Source organism: Vulpes vulpes, chromosome 14, assembly GCF_048418805.1.
Source record: "Vulpes vulpes isolate BD-2025 chromosome 14, VulVul3, whole genome shotgun sequence".
NCBI lineage: Eukaryota > Metazoa > Chordata > Mammalia > Carnivora > Canidae > Vulpes > Vulpes vulpes.
In genome coordinates, this window is record NC_132793.1 from 62,727,343 (window position 1) to 62,745,908 (window position 18,566).

The 18,566-nt window shown below is 34.8% G+C and overlaps 1 protein-coding gene across 3 annotated transcripts in view; it reads right to left on the bottom strand.

Moving 5' to 3' along the window:
• SLF1 (SMC5-SMC6 complex localization factor 1) overlaps positions 1-18,566 on the bottom strand; it is an 83,819-nt gene that overhangs the window by 25,662 nt on the left and 39,591 nt on the right. For all 3 annotated transcript variants that reach the window (XM_025992894.2, XM_025992895.2, XM_072736783.1), the window contains 5 exons: positions 17,500-17,553; positions 16,287-16,445; positions 14,588-14,751; positions 6,087-6,218; positions 5,300-5,465 (listed from right to left, as the gene is read on the bottom strand). In XM_025992894.2, the coding sequence (XP_025848679.2) occupies positions 5,300-5,465; positions 6,087-6,218; positions 14,588-14,751; positions 16,287-16,445; positions 17,500-17,553 (675 nt within the window). The remainder of the gene's footprint in view (positions 1-5,299; positions 5,466-6,086; positions 6,219-14,587; positions 14,752-16,286; positions 16,446-17,499; positions 17,554-18,566) is intronic.

Genomic DNA, 18,566 nt, shown 5'->3' on the forward strand with positions numbered 1-18,566 from the left:
ACAGATAGCTTACAATAAACTTCTAAATAACATTCAATAGTGTCAAGTGCTTTAGTATGGCAATAATTCCAACAGAACGATGAAGAAGTATCTGGCGTCTGTTGGTGTCTGTGGATTTCTGTTAACAGGAATATAGGATTATAAAAAAAGATAGACTTAGCCACTCCTGGTGGTTATATATATATATAAAATAGATTAATAAATATATATATATATATATAATTGACTTTATGTTTATCCGAATGGCATTTTCCAGAAAAAGACTTAAAAAACACAATGAATAAAAACTTTCACAAATATGATTGTCCTTTCTGTTATAAAGGCAGAAACAGATTGGATCAAATTCCAATTAAATTGTATCAAATGTCATTACCTTAGAAATGTATAAAGATGTATTTTAAAGAATGAATACTGTTCTCTATCATCACTCTATAATAAGCATTATTAAATTCCTATAAAAAATATGGGAAGCATACAAATTTTTAATTACAGTAAGTGTGCCTTACCCTAATATGGAAAAATATCTTTCTAATCCATAAACTATGAAGGTGAAGAGGTACAAAAATAATTTTTAGACACCTTTGATTTAAATATTAACACTTTTTCACAAAGACATTAAAAGTAGTTGAAATTCCTTTATTTTTGGTTATTTGTTCTGTGTGAAAAAAATCATCAAATTAACAGTTAGAAAACATGCGAAAAGGTTTTAATAAATATTGCATCTGAATAGATTCTGAGTGCTAAGTCTGCAACTATATTATGCCTAATGTAGGATTAGGGACAGAGAAATCTCTACCCATTAGTTACTACTGGATTTATTTCTCCTGCCCTCAGCAGACAAGGTTCTTATGTTATACAATATTTCATAAGGGCATCATGGATTCATTATAAGAAGTTATTAGTTAAGTGATTTCTTTTTTTTTTTTTTTAAGATTTTATTTATTTATTCATGAGAGACAGAGAGAGAGAGAGAGAGACAGAGAGACAGAGACACAGGGAAAGGCAGAAGCAGGCTCCATGCAGGGAGCCCGACGTGGGACTTGATCCCAGGATTCCAAGATCACGGCCCTGGGCCAAAGGTAGGTGCCAAACCACTGAGCCACCCAGGGATCCCCTAGTTAAGTGATTTCAAAACTTAAGTTCTAGTCCTGGCTTGCTGTCCAAACAAGGGTAAATGGTTAAGCAGCCCATGGATTAGGCTTGCTGAAGTAGTTTTTACCAAGGAAAAACCCAGAGGCAAGATGCTTAGGTAGGTGTGCAAGTTCCCTGCTGCTCTATCACACTGTGTGGAATTCACTGCATTAAGCCAGGCTGGATACTAGATTTTGAAAGAGGGACTATGAAGAATGGGGCTGAGGAGATTTTAAGCTGCATGATTAGGGAAGCACTGCCTTTCCTCTAATATCACCAGGAGCCAAGATACAGAACCTTGACCACAGCCTGAATCTTCCAGGTCAGGATTCATAAATGGGTGTCAGCACCACCCTCTCTCCCACCTTGATTAAATAGGTGGGCTTAAGTCTTACAGATGCAGCTGTATGACTTGGGAAGCACCAGCAGCCAGAAGGACTGGCTCTATCAGCTGGCTGGGAAGGTACCAACTCCTCCCCCTAGTACCCAGATAGGGTCTAAGCCATAAACTGACCAGAACTCACTCCCTTATGCATGGAATCTTAGCCAGTTATCAAAGTGGTTTGCAGGGAGCCAAGTTCTTACTTTGTAAAGCCAACACGGAGATAGTCACTCGACCAAGTTTTATTTCTCATGGTTCAAAATTCATCAAGAGAATTAAAACAGGAGAGTGAAAATCTACATTTAAACTAAAAATAAATCCTATCAAGATCCATGTCACAGAATGCTCTTTGCAACAACATGTATATCTGAATATCAGCAATGATCCTACCCAGGAAGGAAGCAAGAGACTGGTAAATTTTGATTTCTTGAAATATTCCCCATTCCAAGAGTAGAGTAAATCAGGATCACTTCAGATCCGTGGTCCTAAGACTCTGGATAGGGAAAAAGGAGCTTAGCCCATAGAGCTAAGCCTCATATAAACCATAGTCCAACACTCATCAACTAAAAAAGCAAAACCAAACTACAAAACAACCAGTTGGCATCTTTCTCTTTCCTTACACACAAATATATGTATACATACCTGCGATACTACAAATTAGTATCAATATTGCCTATTACTCAATTTACCTTATTACTGCTATTAAACAGGATAGGTGGTCCTTGCAGTATTTGCAAGGAGGGACTATAGTTTCTTTAACATGAAAAGGAACTGTCAAAATTATTCTTATCTGTGTGACATTAGCTAAATATCCATACTACCACATATTCAGAAAAGTAAATTGTTATATAAAAAGACACTTTTCAAGGGCAACTCGGTGACTCAGTTAGTTAAAAATCTGCCATCAGCTCAGGTCATGATCCCAGGGTCCTGGGATCAAGACTCACATCGGGCTCCCTGCTCGGCAGAGAGCCTGTTTCTCCCTCTCCCTCTGCCACTGGCCCTGCTTGTGCTGTCAAATTAATAAATAAAATCTTAAAAAAAAAAAGATACTTTCAAATCAGGTTCTTAGATCCTTTTATAATATATTCTTCTCTATGACACTCACTATAACCACAGGGCCAAGACATCGCGCTATGGACTGTACTTACTGCAACTTTAACAGTGTATAAATAATGCTACTATTTCTAGCATAGTGGAGATATACAATTTAGAATTAGATTAGTGAGAATATGGCAGAAAAACCATAAAGAGAGGAAAGCTTTCTGGAATACTGAGAAGTTTGCTCAAGTGGAAAGAACAGAAAACCTTGAGAATTAACAAAGAAATGAAAGACATGAGTTGCACATGACACATATTTACGTAAGAACACCTTCCTACTGTGTTAAATTCTATTATCAGACATTCTGTTCATAGAGTTCTCTATTATCTGCCAATACAAATAACCTCCATTTAATAAATGTGGCGATCTTCCAAAAAATTGACTAGTATATAATCAAGAACAAACTACCATCTTGGCCTTCTGATTCTCAGGTTAGGGCTTTATGCAATGTCAGAAAGATGCAAACATAATACACATAATGTGCTCTAGCAGTTTAAAACACTGGCGTTTGAAACAAGAAAAAGTAAACTGCAGTTGAGATGGCCTCTAGGCAGTGCTTTACCCTAACAGGCTGTGACACCTTGAACAAGTTAGTTACACTCTTTAGCCTCAATTTCCCTGTCTTTAAATACAAAGTAGCTTCCATTTCTACCTACAATTGTAGGGTTATCATTAAATAGCACTAACCACCAAGCTTTGCAAAATTTGTACCTCCTTCGTAACCTTGACACAGCTCACCTCTGCTCTTTGCCAAGGAAAGCCCAAAGCTCTCTCAGATTAATGACAATGAAATTCACTGCCTTTGTGTCACTCTGCAACGCTTGCTGATTGACATTATGACAAAACAATATTAGCATAAACTGAGGACTTCTGTTTAGCTAATGACTTAAATTGAATGCTTCAACTCAGCAAATCAAGAAACAAATGCTTTACAGTACAGAAAATGATGTCTGTGAACATGCATGGAATTCTTGAAATTGGAAACTGCCAAAAAGATTTAATTAGGTACAAGAATAATTCTAGCAGATAAGGTAACACACACAAAACAATTTTTATGAATTTACACAATTCAAATGTTAAATAAAACATGATTTGATAAGTTTAAAGCTGGTTCTAATATTTCGACTGATGCTATAATTTATTGCAGACTGATTCACCAAATATATTTATAAATTTGAACAAAAGTCTTCGAGTTAAACATGGATAAATCTGTTTTTATAAACATCAGTATATCCTGAGTAAATTCTTATTTTTGATAGTCCTTTGGTGATTTAGTACAACGGTGAAGATACCAGTTTTGTGAATGTTTTCAGCTACAAATAAGCAATTTAATTTATATAATCAAATGGATAAAAAACAAATGCCCCATAATGAGAACATATTTTCTATCCCCAATGATTCTATGGTCTATAAAGTATATACAGGGACGCCTGGGTGGCTCAGCAGTTGAGCGCCTGCCTTCGGCCCAGGGCGTGATCCTGGAGACCCAGGATCAAGTCCCACATCGGGCTCCCTGCATGAAGCCTGCTTCTTCCTCTGCCTATGTATCTGCCTGCCTCTGTCTCTCATGAATAAATAAATAAAATATTTTTTAAAAAGTATATACAAAGACAGATGTTAATTAATGAGAATGTTATCAGTTTTATCTTAGAAGTATTACACAAGTATTAAACTCAACTGGCAAGGAAGTATAGATAGTTCTATTTATGTTGAATATTTTCGATTTCTATGTGTATAACCTTATTTCTTTTTCAACAAGACACATGTATGAGAAAATGGCTACTCACTTGGTTCCTGCCACTAATTCAACTACTTGATCACAAAGAGTAGCTATACACAGAAATAATTCTCCTTTTTTAATGCCCAATTAAAGAAAACTTAGGGCCCTAAAAAGAAGTTTCTTTTTATAAGACTCAGACATCCCTCTAACAGAATTTTTAAAAACCATTAAGGACTTCTGTTTCTGGTAATGGAGGCCTAAGTAATTCAAATCAACGACCTTATAGAAGAAAACTGAAAATGTTGAATAAAATATGTAAAACATCTTCCCAAAGATAACTTGTTATGTAAAACACAACTTCTGGAAAGTTATAAAGAATTGCTAAATCAAGATCTAGGAAGAAGGTAAAAAGCCAAACAGGCACTCAAAACTAGTGGACTTTGCCCTATGGACATCTGCTGACCCCAAAGAAAGAGTTGAGATACAGAAGCATGGTTTTTGGAGCCTAGAGGAAAATGAGTATAAATGTTATAGCCCAAGGCCTAGTAAGCGATATAAAAATACATGCATTTATAGCCTTGTATTTCCATAAGATATTTTTAAAAACAAGTAGAACTTTGTACACAAAAAATCCTGCATATATTCAGTTTTAAAAATCAGTTTTAAAAACCTTTTAAAATAGGTTCCTTAAGAATTGAAACACACAAAATTAAAATAAAAATCTAGAATAAGTGAATACAGATTTCTTAGCCCTAATGATCAAATAACTGTCCCCAGCTACTATACTGAAATGTGTGATGATGAAGAAACCAGCCTCTAAGCATTTTTTACAATAAAACTAAATAAACTAAATAGAAAACAACGATACATTTGGTTAGATTTTAGTTTTATTCAAATTGTTCAAAGAATAAAGACAAAAGAGGCAGAACAGGCCATTATTCGTTTACAAATCAATTCTACTTACATCATTAGACTTGCATTTTTCCTTGTGAGAATATATAGTCCACTCCAAAAGCATATTTACTGGTTTGGTCAAAAGCCCAGAGGCCTCATTTCCTGACCAAAAGATTTCAAGAAGAATTGCCTTTCCTGTTATTTTCAGACTCTGAGAATCTGACCAGTCATACAACCTAATGAAAATATGAATCAAAGTATATCTTTAATGCCAACTTGGTCACTATTGTTGTTAGGCATAATATCTCTTGCCATAATACAAAAAGATCCAGTGGTTTCTAGATATAGAAAAGGCATCATATATAAAGATTAAAAGTTACAGTTAAAAAAAGAAAATATAAACAATGGCCACAATTCAATATAATGACCAATAAATACAAACAGTAATCTAACTATGTTTTAGAGCATACACAAAACTTATGGATATTACAGATTCAATGTTTAAAAACCTAGTAGAAAAAAACAACAAACCTGATGGAACTTTTAATTGAGGATTCAATTACTTAAGAATGAAGAAAAAACATAAACCCAGAAAAATAGAACAAAATCCTACTTATCTAAATGTCTAAGTTAGTGAAAAACAAATATGTGAACTAAAGAGAAAGAACATAAAAAACTTTACTGCTAAAAAACAAAAAAACCATTACTGCTACCGAAGAACTATGCATGCAACTGTGTTTTAAAAACAATCTAAACTAGAAAACAAAGTGACTCTTTAAAAGTATGTACATGAATTAGAAAAATGGTATATAAAACAATATAAACATAAAAAAATTTTTCTTTGTGATTAAACTTACTTTTGGCTCAGATGTCGCACTTCACTTTCCACCAAATTAAAGAAAAATTTGAGCAGGGTCAGGTAGAGCACCTTCGTACCAATAATATTTTTTGAAATTTGATGGCAAAAACTTTCATTGTAAAGACAAGACCTGAAAAACATACACCCAGTAATTTGTGACATACAAGCAATTCAACGAATACTCTGTGGACAAAGTAGTTCTTTTTTTGTATAGAATCCAAATGAAATTTCCTTCAACAAAATATAAAGTTAATCAAAATTTTATCAATATCAATATGTTTCTCTTCCTTTAAAAAGTAACCCATGTCAAATATCTCAGGACATTTAGTCTTTAGTAATACAGATCTAATTGGGATCCCTGGGTGGCGCAGCAGTTTAGCGCCTGCCTTTGGCCCAGGGCACGATCCTGGAGACCCGGGATCGAATCCCACGTCGGGCTCCCAGTGCATGGAGCCTGCTTCTCCCTCTGCCTATGTCTCTGCCTCTCTCTCTTTCTCTCTCTGTGTGACTATCATAAATAAATAAAAATTAAAAAAAAAAAACAGATCTAATTTCTCTATTCTTCACTGATTGTAAAGATTAATAACCTAATGTTACTCTCTTCATTCTTTATTTTACTGACAAAGAACAAAAAATTATGTATTACATTAAATGCTTTCAATTCAGATGACCACCTACACTCTCATTTTATAAATACTTTTTACAGTCCTCTTCTTATGCAAGAGGTTTTGTTATTATTATTTAGTAAAATGAAAGTCATTTAGGGCTGTGTGTGTGTGTCTGTGTGTGTGTGTGTGTGTGTGAGAGAGAGGGGGGGGGAGGGAGAGCAAGCACTGTGGGGTGGGGACAGAGGGAAAGGGAGAGAGAATTCCAAACAGGCTCCACACCCAGCAGAGAGCCCGATGTGGGGCTCTATCTCATGACAGAGACCTTGACCGGAGCCTAAATCAAGAGTTGGATGCTTAACTGAATGAGCCACCCAGGCCCCCCCAATTAGGGCTGTTTTCTAATAGTTTAAAAATATTTATTTTCTATCTATTATAGCAGTCCTCCAAAAGAACTTTTGGTGATAATGGATATGTTCTACTGAACATGTGAAATGTGGACTGTGCAACTGAGGATTTGAATTTTTAATTTTTTAATCTTAAATTTAAACGTAGTCACATGTGGCTACTGGCTACTGGGCTGGAGAGCAAAACTGTGTTTTGTTTTGTTTTTTAAAAGAGAACATACAGGGCAGCCCAGGTGGCTCATGGTTTAGCGCCACCTTCAGCCCAGGGTGTGATCCTGGAGACCCGGGATTGAGTCCCACATCAGGCTTCCTGCATGGAGCCTGTTTCTCCCTCTGCCTGTGTCTCTGCCTCTCTCTCTGTGTCTCTCATGAATAAATAAAATCTTAAAAAAATAAATAAATAAAGAGAACATACAATTACTCAGAAATCGGACTAAAAAAGAAATTCTAGGTAACGATACTTACTATAGTAATCTTCCAACTTTATTATCAATTATATAAACAATGTACTTGTAACTTTCTACCTCTGTCTCCACCTTTCCCACCTTCTTTTTGAATACCATATTGTTTGGTGAGGAAGGTTCTTAATGACTATTATATTTAACAATATTTATTTATTTATTTACTTATTTATTTACTTGTTTATTTATTTTTAAATTTTTAAAATTTTTTTTATTTATGATAGTCACACACACACACACACACACACACACACACACAGAGAGAGAGAGAGAGAGAGAGAGAGAGAGAGAGAGGCAGAGACACAGGCAGAGGGAGAAGCAGGCTCCATGCACCGGGAGCCCGATGTGGGATTCGATCCCGCGTCTCCAGGATCGCACCCTGGGCCAAAGGCAGGCGCCAAACCGCTGCGCCACCCAGGGATCCCATTTAACAATATTTAATACTCAAATCTCTCCTAGAAGATTCTCCACATCTATATAGTTAGTCTATCTGAAAACTGCCAGAGACAGATACCATATTATCTTTCATTTTTTCTTTTTAAACACTTTTGTAACAGTTCACCTGGGTAGCTCAGTTGGTTAAGCAACTGCCTTCAGTTTGGGTCATGACCTCAGGGTACTGAGACTGGCCCCATGTGGGGCTCCCTGCTCAGCTGAGAGTCTGCTTTTCCTTCTCCCTCTACTCTTCTCCCTGCTTGTGCAGACTCTCTGTCTCCCAAATAGAAAAAATCTTAAAAATATATGTATATGTTTAATAGTAGACTAATATTATCCATCTCATCTATATGCCCACCACTTCCCTTAACACCTGACTCCCAGTGAAACCAATTTTTTTGAAATGAAATCTGCGTATTTCTGTTTATTAAAAAGTCTACTTTTAATTCTACCTCCTGTTGCATCAATGAATTCATCCAAACATTTATTAAGCATTTATTACATTCCAGATATTATATTAAGCATTAAGGACAGAGATATTTAAAACTGAGCATCTAAGTGAAGAGATGGAAAAACATTTATCATACAAAAGAAGTGAAAAGAAAGCTGGGGTAGTAAAACTTAGACAAAACAGACTTTAAAACAAAGACTATATAACAAGAGACAAAAGATATAATCACAAAGGAGATAATCCAAGAAAAATATTTAACAATTAGAATTATTTATGCACCCAAAATGGGAGCCCCCAAATACATTAAGCAACTATTAAACAGACATAAAGCAAGAAATTCAGAGTAATACAGTAATCATAGGGGACTTTAACATCTCACTTAGAGCACTGGATAGATGAGACAGAAAATCAGCAAGGAAATAGTGTCATTGAATGTCACTGAATGACACATTGGCTCAGATGGATCTAACAGATACATTCAGAACACTCCATCCAAAACCAGTGAAATATCCCTTCTTCTCAAATGTACATAGAAATTCTGCAGAACAGATCACATATAAGGCTAGAGAACAAGTCTCAACAAATTCAAAAAGACTGAAGTGTTATCACATATCTTTTCCAACCACACAGTAGGAATCTAGAAATTAACCACAAAAAGAAATCTGGAAACAACACAAATACATGTAGGTTAAATAACATGCCACTGAACAACGAATAGGTCAACCAAAAAACTAAAGGGGAAACAAAAAAATACATGGAGACAAATGAAAATGAAAATACAATGGTCCAAAATCTTTGGGAGATAGCAAAAGCTGTTCTGAGATTATAGCAATAAAGTCTCAAAGAGAGATCTCAAGTAAACAGCTTAACCTTACACCTAAGGAGCTAGAAAAAGAACAAACAAAGCCTAAAACCAGCAGAAGGAAGGAAATAATAAAGATTAGAGCAGAAATAAATGAAATAGAGACTAAAAATCCAATAGAACAGTTAAATGAAACCAGGAGATGGTTCTTTGAAAAGATGAACAAAACTGGAAAAACCTTTAGCTAGATTCAGTTAAAATTGAGAGAAAATAAATAAATAAATAAATAAATAAACAAACAAGTAAATAAAATTGAGAGGACTTAATTTCAGAAATGAAAGAGAGAAGAAATAATAATTGACAGTACAGAAACAGATTATAAGGAAATATGAAAAATTATATGCCAACAAATTGGACAACCTAAAAGAAATGGATAAATTCCTAAAACACACAACCTTGTAAAAACTGAATCAGAAAGAACTAGAAAATCTGAACAGAATGATTTCTAGCAGTGAAGTTGAAGCAGTATTAAAAAATCTCCCAACAAACAAGTCCAGGACCAGATGATTTCCCAAGTGAATTCTACCAAACTTTTAAAGAGGATTCAAAACTTCCTCTTCTCAAACTATTCCAAAAATTAGAAGAGGAAGGAAGGCTACCAAATTCATTGTGAGGCCAGCATCACCTTGATACCAAAACTGGATTAAGACGTCATACACAAAAAAGAAAACTACAGGTCAATAAGTGATGAATATAGATGCAAAAATTCTCCAAATATGAGCAAACCAAATCTAACAATATTAAAAAAACAATTCGCCATGATCAAGTGGGATTTATTTCCAGGATGCAAGAGTGGTTCAATTTTCACAAATCAATCAACATGATACATCACATCAATAAGAGAAAGGATAAAAATCAGATTATTTCAATAGATGCAGAAAAAGCATTTCACAGATTACAATATCTATTCATGAAAAAACCTCTCAACAAAATAGATTTAGAGGGAGCATACCTTAACATAATAAAGGCCATTTATGAAAAACCCAGAGCTAACATCGTCCTTAATCGTAAAAAACGGACAGCTTTACCTCTATGATCAAGAACAAGGATGTCCTCTCTCACCACTTTTATACAACATAGTACTGTAAGTCCCAGTCACTGTACTCAAGATAAAAAGAACTAAAAGGCATCCAAATTTGAAAGGCAAAAGTAAAACTTTCACTGTTTATAGATAACATGATATTGTATATATATAGAAAAGCTACACCAAAAAACTACTAGAACTGATGAATGAATTCAGTCAAATCCCAGGATACAAAATCAATATACAAAGATGTTTTATTTCTATACATTAAGAAAACAATTCCATTTAAAAATGCACCAAAAAGAATAAAATTACAGGAATACATTTAACTAAGGAAGTGAAAGACCTGTACTTCAAAAACTTTAAGACATTGATGAAAGATACTGAAGAAGACACAAAGAAATGGAAAGATATTCCATGCTCATGCATTGGGAGAACCAGTATTGTTAAAATATCCATACTATTCAAAGCAATCTACAGATTTAACACAATCCCTAGGAGAATATAAAGTTTTCCTAAAACTAGAAAAAAAATAATGCTGAAATTTATACAGAAACAGAAGACCTCAAATAGACATAGCATAAGAAGAATAAAACTGGAGGTTTCACGGGACGCCTTAGTGGCCCAATCAGTCAAGTGTCCAGCTCTTGGTTTTGATCAGGTCATGATCTCCAGGTTACGAGATTAACCCCTGCACTGGGCTCCATGCTCACTCAGCACAGAGCTGCTTGAGATTCTCCCCCTTCCCTAACCACCCCCCCGCCCCCACTTGCATGCTCTTTCTCTAAATAAGTAAAATCTTTAAAAAAAAAAAAAAAAACAACAACAACCCTGGAGGTATCTCAGTACTAGATTTCAAGGTTTATTATAAAGTTGTAGTAATCAAAATAGTATGGATACAAAGACACATAGGTCAATGGAACAGAGTAGAAAGCTCAGAAATAAACCCATAATTACAAAGTCACTTAATCCACTGCAAAGAAGGCAAGAATATATGAGAAGACAATCTCTTCAACAAACCGTGCTGGGAAAAGTGGACAGCTATATGCAAAAGAATGAAACAGGACCACTTTCTTACACCATACACACACAAAAAAACCAAAATGGGCTAAATGTAAGACCTGAAACCGTAAAATTCCTAGAAGAAAACACAGGCAGTAATCTCTAACATCAGCTGCAGAAACATTTTTCTAGGTATGTCTCCTAAGGTAAGCAAAACAAAAAACAAAATTAAACTATGGGAACTGCATCAAAATAAATGAAAAGACAAACAATGGGAGAAGATACATGAAAATGATGTATATAATAAGAGGTAAATATCCAAAGTATATTAAGATTTTTTTTTAAGACTTTATTTATTTATTCATGAGAGACAGAGAGAGAGGCAGAGACACAGGCAGAGGAAGAAACAGGCTCCATGCAGGGAGCCTGACATGGGACTCGATCCCAGGTCTCCAGGATCACGCCCTGGGCTGAAGATGGCGCTAAACCGCTGAGCCACCAGGGCTGCCCAAGTAGATCAAGAATTTATGGAACACCACCCAAAAACCAAATAATCCAATTAAAAATGGGCAGAAAATGGAGTGCCTGGGTGGCTCAAGCCATGATCTCCGGGTTCTGGGATTGAGCCTCACATTGGGCTCCCTGCTCAGCTCCCCCCCCACCCCCTCGTTACCCACTCATGCTTGCTTTCTCTAATGTGCTCTCTCTCAAATGAACAAGAAAAAAAAAAAAAAAGGGCAGATGATATGAAAAGACATTTCTCCAAAGAGGACATGCAGATGGCCAGAGATGTATGAAAAGATGCTCAACATCACTAATCATCAGAGAAATGCAAATCAAAACTACAATGAGATTATCATTTCACATCTAACAGAATGGTCAAAATCAGAAACACATGAATCAAGTTTGGCACGAACACAGAGAAAAAGGAACCCTCGTGCAACTGGTGGTAATGCAAGCTGGTACAGCCACTGTGGAAAATAGTAGGGAGGCTCTTCAAAAAATTTTAAAAATTAAAAATTATGATCCAGTAGTCTGCTACTGGGCATTTGCCCAAGGGAAATGAAAACACTAACTGGAAAAGATATATGCACTGTGTTTGCTGCAGCATTATTTATAATAGCCATGGTATGGAAGCAACCCAAGTACGCATTTAGACATGAATGAATAAAGATGTGGTAGATATAAAGGAATATTACTCAGCCATAAAAAAACATAAAATCTTGCCATTTGCAACAATATGGATGAACCTAGAGGGTATAATGCTAAGTGAAATAAATCAGTCAGAGAAAGCCAAATAGCACATATAAACTAACAAAGAAAAAAAGATACAAATAAAAGAAACCAAACTCCTAAATATAGAGAACAAACTGGTCATTGCCAGAGGGGAGGAAGATGGGTGGATGGCAATAATTGATAATGGGAATTAATGCGTACACTCATCATGATGAACAATGAGTACTATGAAGAACTGCTGAATCTTTATATTGTTATATCTGAAACTAGCAGAACCTTGTATGTTAATCAAAATTTTAAAAACTTTAAAAAATTGAGCACTTTTGAGAAAGTAAGAAGTTGATGTGAGTGACAAACTTAACTGAAAGGAAAGGGCAAAATTTTTGTACTGGCATAAGTTACAAGTTAATTAGGAGTTGGCCAAATATTCGTGGGGTGCAGAATGGAGGTATATTTAGGCAGAGAAAACATAAGAGCAAAGAAATAGGAAATGAAAAAGAGTTCAGTCACCGGGGCCTTTTGGGAAAATAATGAAGATGGGAAGGAGACACAGCATGTAAATCACGAAAGGTCTTACATGTTTTGCTAAAAGGAGTTTCAAGGGTCACTTATACATGATATGTAAGTTAACTGAAAACGGTCATCTGGAAAATGACACATCACTTTGGAAAGAGTATCCTGAGGTACTTTGGAAGATAAAGGGAAAAAAAGTAGAATCAAGATCAATAAAGCAGGTATTGCAATAGTTTAATAAGAAGCAATGAGGGCTTTTAAATAATGGTGATGATAGTAAAGAAAAGAAACAGATTTGGAAATTAGGAAGCACATCAGCCCCATACCCCATATATCCTCACATTTGATACCAGTGCTGGGCTAGTACTGTTGTTTTAGAAATTGTGTTTATATCTCAGTCACCTTCAAAAGTGAAGGAAATGTTTTTTATTTATCTTTTTATCCCCAGAGTGTAGCATAGTGCCTGGCTCCCAATAAGTACTCAATAAACATTTGTTGAAAGAATGAATAAATGCACGCTACCCAGATGATTATCTCACTTCAAATATATCACAACCAAGACAGAAAATGAATCTTTATCATCTCAAAGAGATAAGCAGAGTTCAAGCCTTTTCCTAGTCAAATATCCTTTCTCTCACTACTATGGAGCCCTAAAACTGAACACTTGGATAAAAACAAAGTACTTTCTAGACAAAGGCAGGCTGAATCAGATACATGCAGCTATCGGAGAAGAAAAACAATTTGTGATTTTGGTAGAAGAGAAATAAAAGGATTTCCAGAGAAACATTTTCAAGACAAAGGAAAAATCTAGGAAGATGACATGCAGAGACATGAAAGGGATGACTAGGAAATAGCTTCAAAATTCAGATTTCTAGCTGAAAAAAATGTAACAAAAAACACCAGAAGAGATAATGTATACAAGTGTTTATACTTTGATTATCAAAATTTGATAATCATATTCAATAAATTTTAATTAGATTTTACAATAATATGTACACATATTGTTAAATAAAAACAATAAGAAATGAAAACAATGATTTGGCTTTCCTGTTTCATGTATTCATTAATTAAAAAAAAATTTTTTTTTTTGCAAAATAAACTAAATGACAAACATGACCAATCTAGACTTAGTCCTTTCATTTTTTATTTTTTTATTTTCATATTCTATTTTTTTGGGGGGGGGGAGAGATAATGCACAAGTAGAGAGAGGGAGAGTGTGAATCCCAAGCTGGCTCCATGCCCAGCATGGCACCCAACATGGGGTTCAATCTCATGACCCTGAGATCATGATCCAAGGTGAAATTGAAAGTCAGATGCTTAACTGACTGAGCCACCCAGGTGACCCTAGATTTGGCCCTTTTGTAAGAGGTTTACAATAAATATAATACACAAACATAAACACTTTTTTCAAAAGTAAAATTTACTTATTTCATTTGTATCTAAAACATAACACAGCACAATTATGAGATAAAATTTAGTATCCTCACATGTCAAATTCCTTACCTGATAAGCACTTCTATTAGAGACCATGCTCCTTTCATACAAGTTGGACACTGAAACAGCTCTAGGTAATATCGCGACATGGCTGGAGACTTCCAAGGAGGATGTAGGTGAAGGAGAGCTGACAATATATGAAAGTATCGGCCAGAAAATGTATCTATGTTATCCTATTATTTAAAAATAAATAAATAATTATAACTAAAAGTACACTTTCACCAGTTAATTCAGACTAAAACTATAATAACTCTGACCTACCTTTCTTGCCAACTATATGTGTTTGGACAAAAGAAATCAATTGGAAGTTATAATATTTGGCTAGTGAAATACTACAACTGAGAAAGGCACATTCTAAAGACATTGGGTAATCCTAGCTATTGAGACTACTAAGAAATGTTCATTTTACTTTCCATGATTATAGTGAGATTAAGAGTTCCCAGATGTGATCTGAAAGGAATTAAAGGTATGAAGCTCTTCATGTTATCACCAACATTAGTCTGACACAGCTTACACCTGTTATTTCTTCAAATTGGCACTGTGATGAAGAACATAATTAGAAAGCTACCTTTGAAAAGCTGTTCTCAGTTTTCACAGTTTAAGGAATATGTTTATTATCTTTGTGTACTGTGAACAAAAATGATTATTATCACTGTATAAATGGCTTTCTAGATCACTGTTACCAGATTTTTATGTTAGATACTTCACTGCCACAGAAAAAATTCAGATAAATTTTTCCCCAAGATAAAATTATCTTGGAGATTCTAAGAAAATAAATTAAATCACTCAGAGTAGTACCTAGAAAATAGTTTAAAAATAGGAATGGGCCTCTCAGGTGCCCTCACTGGGACCCACCAAAGAGAGTTGATGTCCAGTCCTATAATCCTTATGGGGGGAGATCCACAGTCCTACCTGGATACACACAGGAAAACAGGCCTTCACAAAAGTGCAATCTCTTAGGTCCATGATGGGGTTATTCAGAATGAACACCCAATGGAGATAGACTCTTCTGCCCTCTGCACCTTCTTCTGCATCAACTGCCCTGAAGCTGTACCTTCCTCCTCCAGAATAGTAGAATATACTTCTCGACTCTAATCCAGGGTCTGAGGGATTGCAGAATGACTCAATTTCTTTGGTGCATTTATAAAATAGTTCACTTGGTGATGATAAGGAAGATCACCGACAGTACTGCCCTGCTTTTTCTGACATCCTGTCCCAGATAATTGTGTTTTTTTAAGTCTTATAATATATAATCGGCATAATTTCACCTCCTCAATTTGGATGAATTCTGGGACATAACCAAGATCAGACTAGATCTCTATGAACTCACCCAAGGCAAATAACCCTTGTGAGATGACCCTACAGCACTCAACGCTTTCTTTTGTGACAACCAGTCCTTGCTGTTTAACTTAAAATTTCTGTAACTCCATTAAGATTCCGTTTTGACTCTCATTATGAGGTCAGTTCTATATGACCGGTATCTAATAAAGTGTGATTTTTTAGTAAATGTTTTATAGTAACTCCAAATACAAAATATACCATAAATAAATAAATAAAAGAAATAAACTGTAATAAATGGATACTGTGTTTCTATTAAAATGACGGAAAAATACTGAAAAGAGAAAATAAGCTGTAAATACACAAAAAATGAGAATGTTCACATTTTAACATTCTCTCAAGAATTATAAACCCTTAAGTCTGTTCTCACCTGTAGAATGTTCTCTAGTAGAGCATGAAGAAGGCATACAGGAGGTATATAATGTGCTTGTAAAGAGGAAAGTTCTTCAATTGCTTCTTTAAAAAACTGTCCTTCTATGAGACTTTCAATTAAATTTAATACACCCCTGGGAAATTCAGCATTTTTAACCTAAAAAAAAATAAATAAATAAAAGATTCTATGGCTCAAAGAAGAAAAAATTCTGGGAGCAAATCTTGAATTAATAAGGACTCTTAAAATTTTCTTATCTGTAAAATGAAGATAATTCCTGTCTTCACAACTTCACAATTGTTACGTGGTTAACAAAAAGATTATCTTACATTACTGTTCTGTAACTATAAGGTGCTACAAAATATACATTATTAGTTGATTTATTATTCTCTGTTGCCTTAAATAGTAAGGGGAAATATCACTAAAAGAAAACTTTAAAAGACATTTGCAAAGTATAGCTGATCATGAGGAAACTTCAGGGAGATCTATACCTACACATAGTTCTTTAGGGGCAAAATTATGTTTTAGTCTTTTTTTTTTTCTTTTAAACTTAAAAGCAAACTATATCCATTAAGATATACTATACTAAATATATTAAGATATTATCAAGCACAGTATTTGCAAAAGGTTACAACTGCTATAGTGTCACAGAATCACTCTGAGGATGCACATTAATATAACTCATGAAATACATTCCCCTTGGTCAAAATGTTTTGAACAGTAAAAATAACTAAACTGAATTAGTTTAGAATCAAAAATACTCTGAAGACTACATGAAATAAATTCTAAAGAAATGAATAATGATATAAAGGAAATAATATACTCTTAAAATATTATATTGAAAATTTAATCCAGAAGTAATTGTGAAAGCCATGGAATGTGATAACAGTGGTACGTAACTCCTCCACGATGAGCACAAGTTTTTAATTCTTATCAGTTTGCACTACCATATATAATTTTTCTGGAGCTTTGACAGAATAGTTTTCTTTTTCATTTCTGATTAGAGAAAGTGCATTTCAAATTTGATAGGAAGACTTTGTTATACAAAGCTATATATTCCTTTATATCAAAGTAACTAAAAACATCAAAACACAAAGCTTATTTTTTGTTATACAGACAAAGCTATATATTCCTTTATATCAAAGTAACTAAAAACGTCAAAACACAAAGCTTATTTTTTGACTCCATCACCACCCTACTCCAAGCCTCTTACCTCGATGTTGTACACAGGTTGTTTATCTATTCTAATGCAGCTGTATCTGATAGCCTACAAAACAGCAACCATATTACCAAAATTAAGCATCTTTTTAGATAGAAAAACACATTTTAGTATATAAAAAATAAAACCGTGGGCAAACTTACACAATAGATTCAGGAGCACTTTAATAGCTGTAATTGATCTGATACTGATACACATTTACTCAGACTAGTATCTTCCATCATTTTTTAAAAAATATTTTATTCATTTATTCATGAGATAGAGAGAAAGAGAGGTAGAGACATAGGCAGAGGGAGAAGCAGGCTCCATTATAAGGAGCCCGACGTGGGACTCGATCTCGGGACTCCAGGATCATGCCCTGGGCTGAAGGCAGGAGACATACCCCTGAGCCACCCAGGGATCCCCCTCTTCCATCATTTAAAATAGCAGTCTCATGAGTGAACATTCTCTATTCTTTCTAAAAAATGCAGTCATATTCACTTTGAAGACCTGAAGAGGTCCACTGTCCTTAGTATTTTAATAATTAGAAATATAAATGAGAATATTTTGTATAAAAGTCCACAGAAGAAAAAAAATGTAGTCATGTTTCCTATATAGTAATATGCATATGTAGTCTTCCTGTATCATTTTTTAAAAAAAGATTTTATTTATTTATTCATGAGAGACACACACACACACACAGAGAGAGAGAGAGAGAGGCAGAGACACAGGCAGAGGAAGAAGCAGGCTCCATGCAGGGAGCCTGATGTGGGATTCAATCCGGGGTCTCCAGGATCACGCCCTGGGCTGAAGGCGGTGCTAAACCGCTGAGGCACCAGGGCTGCCCATTCCTGTATCATCTTAATACACCTGGAATTATATATTTGTTTAGAGGATTATACTGGAGAAATACTTGTAACCAACATAAAAAGAGATATTGTTCTCATTATATATGGAGTTCTAGATACAATGATATAAAATAACCTAACGAAAACTGAAAAAGAATATAAGTAAGCAGGTGACAAAGACAGATATACACAAATGGCAAGTAAAGGTATAAAATATGCTCAAACTTGCTACTG